Source organism: Penaeus japonicus, unplaced genomic scaffold (assembly GCF_977035675.1).
Source record: "Penaeus japonicus unplaced genomic scaffold, GWHDUDI00000001_assembly GWHDUDI00000004, whole genome shotgun sequence".
In the NCBI taxonomy this organism is placed as follows: domain Eukaryota; kingdom Metazoa; phylum Arthropoda; class Malacostraca; order Decapoda; family Penaeidae; genus Penaeus; species Penaeus japonicus.
In genome coordinates this window covers 7512173-7527172 of record NW_028234406.1, presented here as the reverse complement: position 1 = coordinate 7527172, position 15000 = coordinate 7512173, and the positions used below count along the sequence as shown (strand labels likewise).

General features: G+C 35.3%; 5 protein-coding genes across 26 annotated transcripts in view; 4 read left to right on the top strand and 1 right to left on the bottom strand.

The window, feature by feature from the left end:
• The window catches only part of rg (A kinase anchor protein rugose), a 1000951-nt gene that overhangs the window by 565814 nt on the left and 420137 nt on the right, over positions 1-15000 (bottom strand). The window lies entirely within an intron of this gene.
• On the top strand, positions 171-951 carry LOC147471897 (cuticle protein 8-like). Its single transcript, XM_086535979.1, has 4 exons — positions 171-205; positions 352-423; positions 569-706; positions 817-951. Exons 1-4 carry the CDS (start codon positions 194-196, stop codon positions 940-942), a joined length of 348 nt encoding a protein of 115 aa, XP_086392105.1. The 5' UTR covers positions 171-193; the 3' UTR covers positions 943-951.
• LOC147471896 (larval cuticle protein A3A-like) lies at positions 3160-4140 on the top strand. Its single transcript, XM_086535982.1, has 4 exons — positions 3160-3220; positions 3373-3444; positions 3636-3773; positions 3944-4140. The coding sequence occupies exons 1-4, from the start codon at positions 3209-3211 to the stop codon at positions 4064-4066; spliced, it is 345 nt and encodes a 114-aa protein (XP_086392108.1). The 5' UTR covers positions 3160-3208; the 3' UTR covers positions 4067-4140.
• LOC122262808 (cuticle protein 8-like) lies at positions 6521-7388 on the top strand. The gene is made up of 4 exons (XM_043030973.2): positions 6521-6591; positions 6741-6812; positions 6943-7080; positions 7191-7388. The coding sequence occupies exons 1-4, from the start codon at positions 6580-6582 to the stop codon at positions 7314-7316; spliced, it is 348 nt and encodes a 115-aa protein (XP_042886907.2). The 5' UTR covers positions 6521-6579; the 3' UTR covers positions 7317-7388.
• LOC122262816 (larval cuticle protein A3A-like) lies at positions 10564-11460 on the top strand. Its single transcript, XM_043030982.2, has 4 exons — positions 10564-10616; positions 10785-10865; positions 10973-11110; positions 11234-11460. Exons 1-4 carry the CDS (start codon positions 10605-10607, stop codon positions 11354-11356), a joined length of 354 nt encoding a protein of 117 aa, XP_042886916.2. The 5' UTR covers positions 10564-10604; the 3' UTR covers positions 11357-11460.

Here is a 15000-nt window from a genome sequence, read left to right as displayed (position 1 = left end):
CAAAAAAAACGCATGACAGACAGGCATACGCCAAGACAGATGGACAGAAAGGTAGGGCGTGACCCTCTCACCTCACGTGCCATGGAGTCACGCATGAGAACTTGGTAATGTCCAGCCATGTATAAAAGACACTGCAGGACGCAAGTCAAATCATTCACGCTTCAGCCTCACAGTCGCCACCTCTAATATCAGAATGATAGTCAAGGTTTCGGATATATCTCTATCTCATTTATCCAGTGCTATCAATATTCCCGAAGAGATTGCTGCAAAAGACAAATATGAAAAAAAAATACATAATCCCGATAAGTGATTTGCCTGATATTTCTAACAGCATTTCCTCCTCCTCCTCAGGTAGTTCTTATGGTGTTGGTGGCCGCTTTGGCATCGGGGTATCCTGACGTCTATGAGCCAGTCTACTACCCGGTCAGTAAAATAAGATTTTAGTCGTCTTCATGTCAGTTTTATTGTCGGAATCCGAAGTTATCATCATCTTTAGAGAGCTGCAATTCTAATTTGAGTAGAATTATTTTAATCACGAAGTAATGTTAATCATAATCTCATCTATCAGGAACCTCTGCCATACTATTTCAACTACGACGTCCACGACGACTACAAGGGCACGCACTTCGACAGGAACGAGAAGTCCGACGGCAAGGCTTTGTATGGCTCCTACACCGTCGCCCTCCCGGACGGCCGCAAACAACACGTAATTATCATCCTCTTTTAACCATAGTTATCTTTTTATCTATTTTAACATCAACAAAGTGCCAGAAGTGTTAGAAAACGAGATTAATAATGACATTGCTTTCCCACCAGGTTGAGTACAAGGCTGACCATTATAAGGGATACGTGGCCAAGGTCAGCTACTACGGCAAAGCCAAGCACCCCAAGTACTACGGTCCTGCCATCACCTTCAAGCACAAGGGCGATGACTATCACTAAATGAATTTTGTGTGTATATATATGTATATATATATAGATATACATATATAATATAATATGTATATATATATGTATATATAATATAAATAAATACATATATACATATATATATATATATATATATACATATACGTATATATATATATAATATACAAACTCTATCTTGCCACTAGTCGAAACTATATGCTAATGTTGTTTCAACATAATAAAACCCTATTAAATACAAAGTTGAATCCATTATTCCTAGTATATTCATTCGTTTCTTGCAAATTCAAATAACATGTATGAAAGCTGCAATATTTCGAAACATTACTCAATGCGATGAAAATAAGTGCATAGATATATTTGTCAGTCAACATCATATCATAAAACAGACAAATATACAGAAAAAACGATTGGATGAAAAGTACTTTCCTATACCTATAATGCAAACATGCAATCCACTTAGAATATTTGATACATCATGAACATATAACGTATATATCATATACACACAAAGCAAATATTTACCGCAATCAATAAAATAAAAAAAAACACTTCATAGAGCAAATTTTATTCGATATCCCATTCGATGTACAATTAATTGGATTAACAACAAAAATCCATTGTAATGCATTTGAATTCAGATAATCTGCATTTCTTTACATTTTTCAATATCAATCAGATATGTATACAATGAAAAATGAAAATCCTGCAACCTCAGTAATAACACTATGACCCATGGCCAGCCAATATATGACAATTGAACAATTCAGTTTGCACTAAAAATATCTAAACTTGATTATAAAGCAATCTCAGTATCCTAAAATACCTAAATGATTTACCAAAGCAAATGATTCAATATGAATTTGTGTATATATTCACCAAGCAATACCAAACGTAGTTTCGATACTAAATGATTAAAAAATCTGTTTAGGGTTTGATTAGTGTTTCAAGAACATGAATTAAAAAAATGTTCTATATCAAAATTAAAATAAACCTTTCCCAAACGCCACGTGCAAAAAATAGTTACAGCATTTTGCTGGAAGAAGAAATGTAAACATGACATTTTGTATCGTGTTGATTATTGCTGTATGAACTGTATGTATGTGTAAATATATCTATATTTGCGTATGTATGTGTATATATATATACATATATATGTGTGCGTATGTGTATACAAATATATGTATGTACATATATTTGTATTTGTATATGTATATGTATATGTATATATATGTGTGTGTATATGTACATATATACATATACATTTATGTATGTAGGTAGGTATGTCGATATGTATGTATATGTATGTATGTATGTATATGTATGTATATATATATGCATATATGTATATATGTATATACATATATGTGTGTGTGTGTGTTTGCATGTATATATGTGTGTGTATGTGTGTGTTCGTGTTTTAGTATATATACATATATAATAAATATATATACATTGCATATATATTTATATAGATATGTATTATATATATATATATATATATATATATATATACGTATACGTCTGTGTGTAAATCTGAATGTGTGTGTGTGTGCGTGTGCGTGCGTGTGTGTGTGTGTGTGTGTGTGTGTGTGTGTGTGTGTGTGTGTGTGTGTGTGTGTGTGTGTGTGTGTGTGTGTGTGTGTGTGCATGTATGTGTGTGTGCATATATGTGTGTGTGCATATATGTGTGTGTGCATATATGTGTGTGTGTATATGTATGTGTGTGTGTGTTTGTGTTTGTGTGTGTCTGCGTGCGTACATATACATATATATATACACATGTACACTCACATATATATATGTATACGTGTACATATATATATTTACAAACACATATATTATATATATGCATATGTGTGTGTGTGAGTGTGTGTGTGTCTATGTATGTATGTGTGTATGTGTGTATGTGTTTGAGAGAAAGAGAGTGAGTGAGAGAGAGAGAGAGAGCAACACAAAACCAAAGCTATCTAAAGTCGTAACAAGCCTTAATGAGAGTTCATTCCCTTCATTGGTATCCACTTGTGCGTGAAAAAGAAAACCAAAAGAAAAAAGCAATTACATGTAACCCACACGTACCAAAATCTGCAGTCAGACATCACACATGCATGAAAAATATCGTGCGTGAAATCATAGCAGTGGAAGAACGACCGCGTGTGACTGAAAGGACAGCTTTCGAGGAGGACCTTCTGGTGTATATAAGAGTAGCTGCCACTCGGCTCCATCACTCAAGCCTCGAAGTCCTTCCTGCTCCCTTCGATACGCTTTGGATATACTCACAATGTTCCTCAAGGTGACATATGTGTGTCTGTGCACTGTGAATATGATATTCGGACATATGTTATCGGTTGTTTCGCGTTGTCTATAATACTTGGAAAATGCATAATCCGTGATATGTCATTCCTGTATCTGATATGCTTGTTTGATATATTTGCCTCCTTACAGGCAGCCGTAGTGTTGGTGGTAATAGTTGTGGCAGTGTCCTACCCGGATGTATATGAACCCGTTTATTACCCAGTACGTAGAATTTACAGTGCCTGTTTCTGTAATTGGACAAGTGTATATATGTTACACATGCGTATATGCTGCGTATGAATATGGGCAGAATAGCAAGTAATTGATTGGTAAAGTAATTATCATAAACTTTATTTCAAGACTGTATTGTGCAATATAGATTAATATTTTTTCGATATCAACTTTCTTATCAGGAACCTCTGCCATACTACTTCAACTACGACGTGCACGACGACTACAAGGGCACGCACTTCGACAGGAACGAGAAGTCCGACGGCAAGGCTTTGTATGGCTCCTACACTGTCGCCCTCCCGGACGGCCGCAAACAACACGTAATTATCATTCTTCTTTATTCTAACTCTATGAAATACTGACGTTTTCACCATGGAAATCACAAACTCTTTTGACCACGCATTCCGGTAAGAAAAATAGTAGATAATCAACTTAAATGACATCAATGTACATATTTATAAATAACTTTTTTTTACTCATTTCCCACCAGGTGGAATACAAGGCCGATCACTACAAGGGATTCGTAGCCAAGGTCAGCTACTACGGAAAGGCGAAGCACCCCAAGTACTACGGCCCTGCCATCACTTTTAAGCACAAGGGTGATTATCACTAAGTGCAACCATGTTGTTACAGCTACTTGTTAGAGCTATTGTTTTTTACTACCGCCAATAAAAAATGACAATCGTGTACCCGTCTATTCATTTTTAACCTGTACTTCCATAAAAACAGGAAAAAAAATCATGGGTGATATGTTCCATAAGCCAATGTAAGGTATTCCAAACACCAAGGCGTGCCCACATGATTGACGAATCAGATAGAATGAAACGTTTCTTGAATCACTCAAATCCAACTTCATAACCTAGAATTATTTTCTAGCTTTGATAAAATATAACGTACATATAAAATTACATACTGCAAGCATAAAGAGGCTGCAACCTCATTTCCATGCATATTTCTGACATCTTCAGATCTGTGCTTGCAAAATGAGAAGTTACAAATTATTCTGATTCTGATACACGTAAATGACGAGAATGCTTTTGATACTGTTGCCACAGTCAGAGCATTGCTTATTCATAAAAGAGAAAGAAAACAAAAGGAATATACAAACGCCTTCAAAGTCTGAGATTTTACTCTGGAAAGTATGCAGATCAGCTTACAGCTTTTTCGTTCACATAACACATCCAAGACACAATTACGCATCTCGTAAATAAAATCTAAATCACCCAAATAACAGTCAACTAAAAGTGTCATGCGTAATAAAGTTGGAAAGAACAGCACAATTTCCCTCGCTGTCAATAAAAAGACTAGTAAGGCACTAATAAGAGTTAATTGTAAATGGCAACACTAGTTCATACCCCTTTGATACATTGTTTCTCGAAATTCAGACGATGCAATATTGATTTTTTTTTCTTTTTTTTTTTTTTGCCTGTGCATAAAGGTGACGCATTTTAACAATAAACAGGATCTTCACTGATTTATATACTTATAATTATAGACGTGACCTCATAACCATGATACTACATAAAATATGAGAATTACTGAAAGATTGTTGTGCCACTTTTAACTTCTAAACAACTATGAAATTCCTTGCTGTCAAGTAATTATAATGTATTCCAATCAAACCCTATCAATGATTTAAACAATCATCAAAGCCCACACATAAAAAAAACATCAAAGCTTAACATGCACATTCATATAACCTATAGGGAACGTTAAACACAACCGCAAACACCCAGCAAGTTCATTCACTGTAATGATAATACTATACAATGTATTACCATAATAAGAGTATGAACGTCAATCCATTCCAACCTAGCTTGCCATCACAAGGTTAAGGCCAATTTACTCAGGATGACTAAACAAGGAGGAGTTAATTTATGTCAAATTGCAAGCACAATGGCAGTATCAAAAACAAAATCCACGAGAAACATGATTAACGTCTTATAAGGATGTAATTATGCGTTGTTTCTTATAGGATGTGTCATGATGATGGTAATGGTAATGGTATAGATAATGATGATTTTGGTAATAGAAATGGTAATAACAATAATAATAATAGGATAATAATAATAACGATTATATCAATAATAATAATCATATTGAAAATGATGGTGATAAAAATAACAATAGTACTAACTATAATAATAATAATAAATAAGTTAATAATAACATTAAAAAAACAGTGATAATGATAATAATAGTAATACCAATTATATTAATGATGGTGATAACAATAAAAATGGTAACAATGACAAAAATAAAAACAAAAACAATAAGAACAATCCCTATTTTCCCGTTTAAGACAAAGGCAAATAATTAACAGAAACAAAATTGGAGCAGACATTTCTCACCGCTAATCCATTACAAACTGTGCATCAACTATTCAAAATCTGACTTTCACGTTCTTCCATTTCAGGTCAATGTTTACACAGTTCAACATCTGAAGCATTAATTTTTGTCATTTGAGAAGGTTTCAGGAAATCTATCAGAATTGCACTGCACTTACTGTAAGTGTATTACAACTAAATCATATCATGACTATCGTGTGTGACAAAGAGAAAGAGAAAGAAAAGAGAAAGAGAAAAAAGCGAAAGCGGATGAGAGAGAGAGAGAGAGAGAGAGAGAGAAAGAGAGTGAGCAATTTTGTGAGCGTGTGTGTGCATATGTCTATGTGTGTAAGTACGTGTGTTTATTGCATGGGCATCTGCATTTGCGTGATTCTGTACTCTTCACAATAAGTGACATACCTCTTACACAGGCACTCCTACCTGACATGATGCATGCAGCAATTGCTTTTAATAAGACAATAAATAACAGCAGGATTACAAATCTTCCTCGGCGAGTATAACAACTAACCCAGCCAGCGCAGGTAAAATATGCACACAGGCCAAATCGTAACCTTGTGCATCGAAACATTACAAATGGGCGTGTGTGACTGAAAGTTGACACTTCGCCCGAGTGGGGGACCAGGGGACGTGACAGCCGTGTAGAAGGAGGGGGGGGGGTCGTCACGTGTTTCTGGAAATCGAAAGAACTTCCGCTCCTGCAGATATATAAGACTTCGGTTGATCTTGGTTGGTACAGTACCATTTCGAGGTTCCTACACACAACTTCCCAAGAGCCAAGATGCTATTCAAGGTTGTTTTGAGCTGTGTTCATATCAACCAGCATTTATAAGCATAAAATGAAAGAAGTGAAGTGATACCCTAACATAATAACCTTATGAGTGATAAGCAAATTGCTATGACTATGAGAAGTTTTGAATCTAAAGTGCTGATCTTCCCCAGGTTGCAGTTATGTTGGCGGTGATGTGCGTGGCTGCGGCGTATCCAGACGTCTATGAACCTGTTTACTATCCGGTACTCCATGTGCTCTCGTGTATCATTTGGTCATATCATACTATCAATAAGATATCACTAAACTTTATATGTTCCTTCATATGTGTGTTGCTAAATGAAATCAAATTTCAACTGCAATTTCCTCCATCAGGAACCTCTGCCATACTACTTCAACTACGACGTCCACGACGACTACAAGGGCACGCACTTCGACAGGAACGAGAAGTCCGACGGCAAGGCTTTGTATGGCTCCTACACCGTCGCCCTCCCGGACGGCCGCAAACAACACGTAATTATCATCCTCTTTTACCTATAGTTATCTTTTTATCTATTTTAAAATCAGCAAAGTGCCAGAAGTGTTAGAAAACGAGATGAATAATGACATTGCTTTCCCACCAGGTTGAGTACAAGGCTGACCATTATAAGGGATACGTGGCCAAGGTCAGCTACTACGGCAAAGCCAAGCACCCCAAGTACTACGGTCCTGCCATCACCTTCAAGCACAAGGGCGATGACTATCACTGATTTCAGTGTTGATGTTTATATCTAGTCGTACTGATTGTAATTTCTATTATCAATAAAGATATCTATAATTTACGAATGTGTATATGTATCGGTACAATTTAATTAACATTATTGTGACACTAAACACAATATACCTTTGCACTAATTACGTCGATTATATTAATTATATCCATATAGCTAGCTACATCACACCAGTGACGCCCCCCCCCCCTTCTTTCTCTCTCTCTCTCTCTCTCTCTCTCTCTCTCTCTATATATATATATATATATATATATATATATATATATATATACATATATATATATCATTCTCTCACTCATTCACTCTCTCTCACATCCAATCTCCCACCCAATCTTTCACATAATCTCTCATCCAATCTTTCATCCGATCTCTCACTCACTCTCTGTCCGAACCCTCCTCCTCCAAACCTCCGCCGTTACGGTTTCGGGAGTTTGGATCCAATAAATAATCTAAAATTCAAATACTTTACAAAGGCATTTCCTCTCATATTGCACGCGTGAGTTTATATATTTCCCACCAGACTCGTGCAAGTTTCTTCATTTGCTGGAGGAACGCGAGACGACAGTATTGACAGTTCTTGCTTGATATTGAAATCTGGCCCGATAGCTGATACTGCCTGTGTGTATAAAAGGTAATCAAGAACTATCGTATCTTTCATCTCACTGAAATATCGCATGGAGATATCGAGCAAAAAATCGCTGATGACGAATAAATAAATGAATAAATAAGATATACATGCACCAAACATTTTGTCCTCAATGATAACCTTGAATGAACATAGAATTATTCATGCAAATCTAATATTCATATCACACCTGGGAGTGATAAGGAATTCTTGGCCTCTTACTCTGCATCGACGCCGCTGTTTTGGTTGCGTCAATCAAGAAATCAAGTATGAACACCCATGACCAAGATAAAGCGGCCTGTTGATCACGTCAATAATTCGTTATTCAATAAGTGTCATATACATTCTAGAAGTTTGGTCTCATGCCTGGGGGAACCTTTCAAACTACAATAACTCTCGGGGAATCGTTGTCTATTCGACTACACTCTATATTTGTCACACGACGAAAACCTCACATATTGCACACGGTAATTTGGCCCAAGCCACAGCGAGTGGGCAGTTTCCCCGGCCAGAGCAGACACAACGCGCCGCCCTAATTGATTTCAAATTCCAATCTCGTGATCACGTGACCTGCCAACTCCGCACAATATACTGGGTTCATGTGGTCATTATCCGGGAGCGGGCGTAACTCTTGCTCCCATCAAACGGCGAGCGAATCCAGTCGAATCTACAGCGTTAAATCGGGCTCCGTGGACTGCACAGATTTCCCGGGAGTCTGTGATGATCCCGAAGAAGAACTGTTCTTGCTGACGCTTCAGATTCTCCTCAATTAGATATAACGATTGTTTTCGCCAACTTCAGTTCATTAACTACTTCATTATGCATGGCTTTCAAGAGAAAGCCCCACCCCCCATCTCTCATCTCTCATCCTTTCTCTCTCTCTCTCTCTCTCTCTCTCTCTCTCTCTCTCTCTCTCTCTCTCTCTCTCTCTCTCTCTCTCTCTCTCTCCGTGTGAGAGACCTCAGGGATATGGATGCTTGTGCGAGAGAGACAAGGAGGACGGCTTAGTTAAGTCCATCAAACAGCATCTCTCAACCTAATACTACCTCATCGCTTGCACAAAAGAGAGATCACCAGACAAGCACTGCCTGCTGAGTCCTCCGCCTCAGTCCAATCCCCTTAAAGGCAACAGCAGATGGCTAAAAAGAATATTCTATACCTTAAAGACTGGATCAATATCCGTCTTCCAAATGCGGGTCAAATTATACTCGGATTATACCATTAGGACTGTAGACGTATAATTGCCAATCATATTGCGTAATTCGCGAAAGGAAGATTCGCAAATTGAGTGTTCTTAAACAGATGAATTAAAATATTTCATGTAATTTCACTCGCATTTATCAAATAATAAGATCAATTTATGTATTTCTATCTGCCTGCCTGCCTGTCTTCTACAAATACGAGGTGATCTAATCAAAAAAGGATCCATATCTGTCAATTTTACATCACCATAATCAGCAGCGCCGTTCTCCTGCTTACGCTGTTAATCTTCTTACGTACCTGCGAAAAAGAGAAAACGTTATTTTCAAAACAAAAGAATAGTAATGATCTAACACATATCAATACTACTACTACTACTAATAATAATAATATTCATTATCGTCATAGTTATCATTGTTACATGAGCATATAAAACTTATATACAAACATGAGTATATGTATATCTAGAAAAAATAAAATAAACAAATGTGTGTGTGTGTGTGTGTGTGTGTGTGTGTGTGTGTGTGTGTGTGTGTGTGTGTGTGTGTGTGTGTGTGTGTGCGCGCGCGCGCGCAACTTAATACCATATTAGAAACACCATCCATTAACGAATATGAAGAAAATGATAATCTGAAAATAAAAACATTAATTGGCATGAAAAATAGACGAAATGCACTTGATTAGTAATACTTATACACTCAACCTACAGTTTCACTGCAGATACTATCAAAATACTATTCTTACGAAAAAAATAAATTCATTAGGAAATATTTCGCTGAAATATCATTATCTCCCTAAACAGATATACTCGATCGTTATTACATTTTTGAAACTTCCCTGCTGAGCGGCAATATCCTTAATGATCTAAATGACACATGATCATAGACGTCGAATTATGTCTAACAGGTTTAACAAGCATTAAATGGATTAAATGCGTTCCGAACCAGAAATTCAATTAAAAAGGTTCAGAAGCAGAAAACCGATGAAGAATAAAAATCGACGAAAAACGTTCTCAACCAGAAACCAGTGCAAAAATGTTACAAGCACGAAAATCGACGAAAAATGCTGGAAGTAGATTAAAACGCTGCAAACTCCCAAGATAGATGAAAATCGCTGCAAACTCCAAATATCGATGATAACGCAGCAAAAAAAAAAAAAAAAAAAAAAAAAAAATCTAACTCGGAAAATTTATCATCAATATCGCGAACAATGTGACACATCGACAGGCTTTCTTCTCTTTCCCCTTCGAAGCATAGTTCACGCCTCGCTTTCATTAATAGCAAAAAAAAAAACGAAAGGTCGAGGACGTCGGCTCTGAAGACATGATGTGAGCGAGTGACACGGTCTTATCAAAGCTCCCACTATAAAGCCTCCTGCATGCTACCGCCTCCACATCAGTCTCTCCTCTCCTCTGCTCCTGATAACTTTACGAAGCTCCTAGAATGTTCTCAAAGGTTAGTAGGTTCCTTCAAAACTGAGAGAAAATATATTTCCTCCAAGTGATCAAACTAATTGAAAAAGTTTATTCGCAGTAATAAACGCAATTCTTAACACGACTTCACAAACAAATATCTTAATTTCATGAACGACGTCCCTAATTCGAAACATGTGTTTCTTCCAAGGTCGCTGTGTGTGTCGCTGTGGCGGTGTTTACTGGAGTCGCCATGTCGTTCCCGGACGTCTATGAGCCTGTTTACTATCCCGTAAGTTTTCTTTTTTTTATTCAGAAGTTATAATTAATTGATGTTATATATAGATCCCCCCTCTCTCTCTCTATTTGAATTCAAGTTTAATACTTCTCTCCCTCAAGGAGCCTCTGCCATACTACTTCAACTACGACGTCCATGACGACTACAAGGGTGCGCACTACAGCCAAAACGAAAAATCTGACGGGAAGGCTTTGTACGGGTCTTACACAGTCGCTCTCCCAGATGGTCGGAAGCAACACGTAAGTACAAACAGCTAAATTGTAAACATAAAACAATCTTTCCAAGAATCACTTTTTTTTTTCTTTTTTTTTTTGAGATTTCCAAAAAGTTGTTTTTAATGATGTGTCACGTCTTCTCGACAGGTTGATTACACTGCTGACCACTACAAGGGTTTCGTGGCTAAGGTCAGCTACTCTGGCAAGGCTCAGCACCCTAAAGTCTATGGTCCTGCTATCACATTCAAGCAGAACGGTGGATATCATTGAAATTGTTCCGACTTTCACTGGAATACCAAATGTTGTTAAGCCTATTCTACAGCTATATATTTTCGTCTCTACATTGATAAATAAGTCTTTTAACCTAATCGTATTTTTATGTAACCATCTGAATTTGTTTAATGGTCAATAGAAATACACCAAACAGAAAAAAAAAATCATATCTATTATGTAAATACCACACAAAATTATTTAATTTCATTAATTGGTTAGATTATTATAATTTACTGAAGTTCTCAATAAATACTTCAATGTAATAATCTTCTATAAGGATCTATCATTAAAAAAATATTTAACTAATCTGAAGAATTGTTTTCTGTAAACCACATATTTTTGTTTCCGGAAAAGAAAATCGTATATCCCCATAACTACACCGAACAATAATAGTAAATAGTGGCCCCGGAACGGTAACTATTAATTTGCGAATAAGAAAAAAATAGCTATTCAAGATGATCAAGTGAAATAAGATAAGATTATTCACCTTAACTATATGCAACATCATGAATTAATAAACAGACAAATTTATATACATACATACATATATATATAACATACACACACACACACAGACACACACACACACACACACGAGTGTGTTTAAAATTTCTAATGTTTTTTGTGTACGTGATGTTAGTAATTTGATTTTTTCCTCTTTATTCAAGCTATCTAATATTCCATCTATCAACGTTTACCTTGCATTATGCATAGATTAATATTTTTGTGCGTATGTACGTTCGTATTTTGTGCGTCTCTGCATGCATGTGTTCGTGGTAATGTGCGGTGTCATGATGTGAGTGACACCTTTCTCAACCCGCTTCCACTTTCGCTATAAATTAGTTCCCTGCAGCCACTTCAGAATCAGTCACTCCTTCACTCCCGTCTAATAAACATGCCGCAAATGTTTGTTCGAAAAGTTATTATTTGTTGCTATATCAGCACAAATATTGCAAGCCAGGATTGATGTATGTGTTACTTACTCCTGAGTTCACTTGGAGTGTTATTTTTTAAAGCTAGGCAAAGTTTATCAACATGGATACCAATCATGAAATTATTAAGATACAGATGGTTACTATAAAACATATGCCTTTAACCTAAATTCGTAATCCACTTGGTTTTTAAGCTTCTTTCTATCAGCTATTCATACCGAGTGAATTCCTGTTTCTAAAGGGTATATGAATTTTTTACTGCAAAAGGCATAAATCATGCTATTTTTCTTGATCTTTCTAATCAAACATGGGCGGTCTATCATCTAACAGAAATTTAAATAGCTTTTAACAGCACATCACATATCATGAAAACGTTATACTTTTTTCTTCGTTAACTCGAAATCTGTGTCAATAAAATCATTTCACTCATGAATAATCGTGGAGACTGCTTTTCCATACCACTTTGTATTTGGACCTGTGAAGTATATATAAAATACAGTATGTGCACATACACATACAAATACATGTGCGTGTGTGAGTGAGTGAGTGAGAGAAAGAGATAAAGAAAGAGATGAGGGATGTATATGTGTGTTAACGTGCACTCCACATTCACAATCGCAGTATGCAAGTATATTATATGTAAAAAAAAAAAAACAAAAAAAAGCGATGATAACCTTGGAACAAAGTCACGTATTCGAAAATTTAGTAACTTTTCTCGTCAGTATTATCGCATTTTTTTCCACTAGGACTGCTAATATCATTTACTATTGTTACTCTGACCTGTCGATATATATTCCATTGAAATTATTTCTATCTTTTCTTACTTAATAAAATAATCAGCCTATCTACAACTATCGAAAAAAAGAAAAAAAAAAAAAAAAAAAAAAAAAAAAAAGCGATGATAACCTTGGAACAAAGTCACGTATTCGAAAATTTAGTAACTTTTCTCGTCAGTATTATCGCATTTTTTTCCACTAGGACTGCTAATATCATTTACTATTGTTACTCTGACCTGTCGATATATATTCCATTGAAATTATTTCTATCTTTTCTTACTTAATAAAATAATCAGCCTATCTACAACTATCGAAAAAAAAGAAAAAAAAAAAAAAAAAAAAAAAAAAAAAAAAGCGATGATAACCTTGGAACAAAGTCACGTATTCGAAAATTTAGTAACTTTTCTCGTCAGTATTATCGCATTTTTTCCACTAGGACTGCTAATATCATTTACTATTGTTACTCTGACCTGTCGATATATATTCCATTGAAATTATTTCTATCTTTTCTTACTTAATAAAATAATCAGCCTATCTACAACTATCGAAAAAAAGAAAAAAAAAAAAAAAAAAAAAAAGCGATGATAACCTTGGAACAAAGTCACGTATTCGAAAATTTAGTAACTTTTCTCGTCAGTATTATCGCATTTTTTTCCACTAGGACTGCTAATATCATTTACTATTGTTACTCTGACCTGTCGATATATATTCCATTGAAATTATTTCTATCTTTTCTTACTTAATAAAATAATCAGCCTATCTACAACTATCGAAAAAAAGAAAAAAAAAAAAAAAAAAAAAAAAAAAAAAAAGCGATGATAACCTTGGAACAAAGTCACGTATTCGAAAATTTAGTAACTTTTCTCGTCAGTATTATCGCATTCTCTCCCACTAGCACTGCTAATCTCATTCACTATTGTTACTCTGACCTGTCGATATATATTCCATTGAAATTATTTCTATCTTTTCTTACTTAATAAAATAATCAGCCTATCTACAACTATCGAAAAAAAGAAAAAAAAAAAAAAAAAAAAAAAATAATGAATGCAGGCACCTCAATACATTAGCAAATATTCGCTAATATCAATTAATGATGCCTGTTGGTTGTTTACAGCTTCCTGATCCGTCGTCCCACGTTTTTGAAAATCAATGAAAGCCAACGTAGATTTTAAAAAAAGGAAAACATAATCTTCTGGTATATCCTGATGTTCTAGCATCTTGGGTATGCCGGGTCTAACAGTAACAGTGGTTCCTCAGATCATTATTCCTCTTTCAACAATCGCTGTGATCTAGGGCTCAGCAATTTTCGTACAGTACCATGCTATCAAAACCTTAAGATCAAACCTTTATCAAATATATTTTTCATAAATTTAGAAAAATAGAAAACGGCAATTTTTACCTCTTATATTTAATCTATCAACATTCCAACGGCACATTACAGAGTAATAGGGGAAGCGGATGAGCCTATCCTAACAGTGATGATAATGACAATAGTAAGACTGCTTATGGGATATATTGGAGATCAATCAAGGTTTCAAACTTAAGACTGAATTAGAGCTATTGCCTCTACAGGCACGCGCCTCTCATCCGTACAAAATCATGGAAGTTTAAATTGAATCGACTGAATCACTATTCATACACACACGCAAACACGCACAAAACACACAATACAACCATACATGTACGATAGTATGCATTTATCTATACACACATACATACATACATACATACATATATATATATATATATATATATATATATATATATATATATATATATATATATATATATATATATATATATATATATATATATATTCACACTTATCTATCGATCTATCTTTATACATATATTCTTACTCTCTCTCTCTCTCTCTCTCTCTCTCTCTCTCTCTCTCTCTCACACACACATATAGATTTGTATTAGAGAGACC

Coding starts and splice junctions, on each gene's coding strand:
- LOC147471896 (XM_086535982.1), top strand. Junction 3,445..3,635: donor ATGAACCCGTTTATTACCCA/GTACGTAGAATT, acceptor CTTTCTTATCAG/GAACCTCTGCCATACTACTT. Junction 3,774..3,943: donor CGGACGGCCGCAAACAACAC/GTAATTATCATT, acceptor ATTTCCCACCAG/GTGGAATACAAGGCCGATCA.
- LOC147471897 (XM_086535979.1), top strand. Junction 424..568: donor ATGAGCCAGTCTACTACCCG/GTCAGTAAAATA, acceptor CTCATCTATCAG/GAACCTCTGCCATACTATTT. Junction 707..816: donor CGGACGGCCGCAAACAACAC/GTAATTATCATC, acceptor CTTTCCCACCAG/GTTGAGTACAAGGCTGACCA.
- LOC122262808 (XM_043030973.2), top strand. Junction 6,813..6,942: donor ATGAACCTGTTTACTATCCG/GTACTCCATGTG, acceptor TTCCTCCATCAG/GAACCTCTGCCATACTACTT. Junction 7,081..7,190: donor CGGACGGCCGCAAACAACAC/GTAATTATCATC, acceptor CTTTCCCACCAG/GTTGAGTACAAGGCTGACCA.
- LOC122262816 (XM_043030982.2), top strand. Junction 10,866..10,972: donor ATGAGCCTGTTTACTATCCC/GTAAGTTTTCTT, acceptor CTCTCCCTCAAG/GAGCCTCTGCCATACTACTT. Junction 11,111..11,233: donor CAGATGGTCGGAAGCAACAC/GTAAGTACAAAC, acceptor TCTTCTCGACAG/GTTGATTACACTGCTGACCA.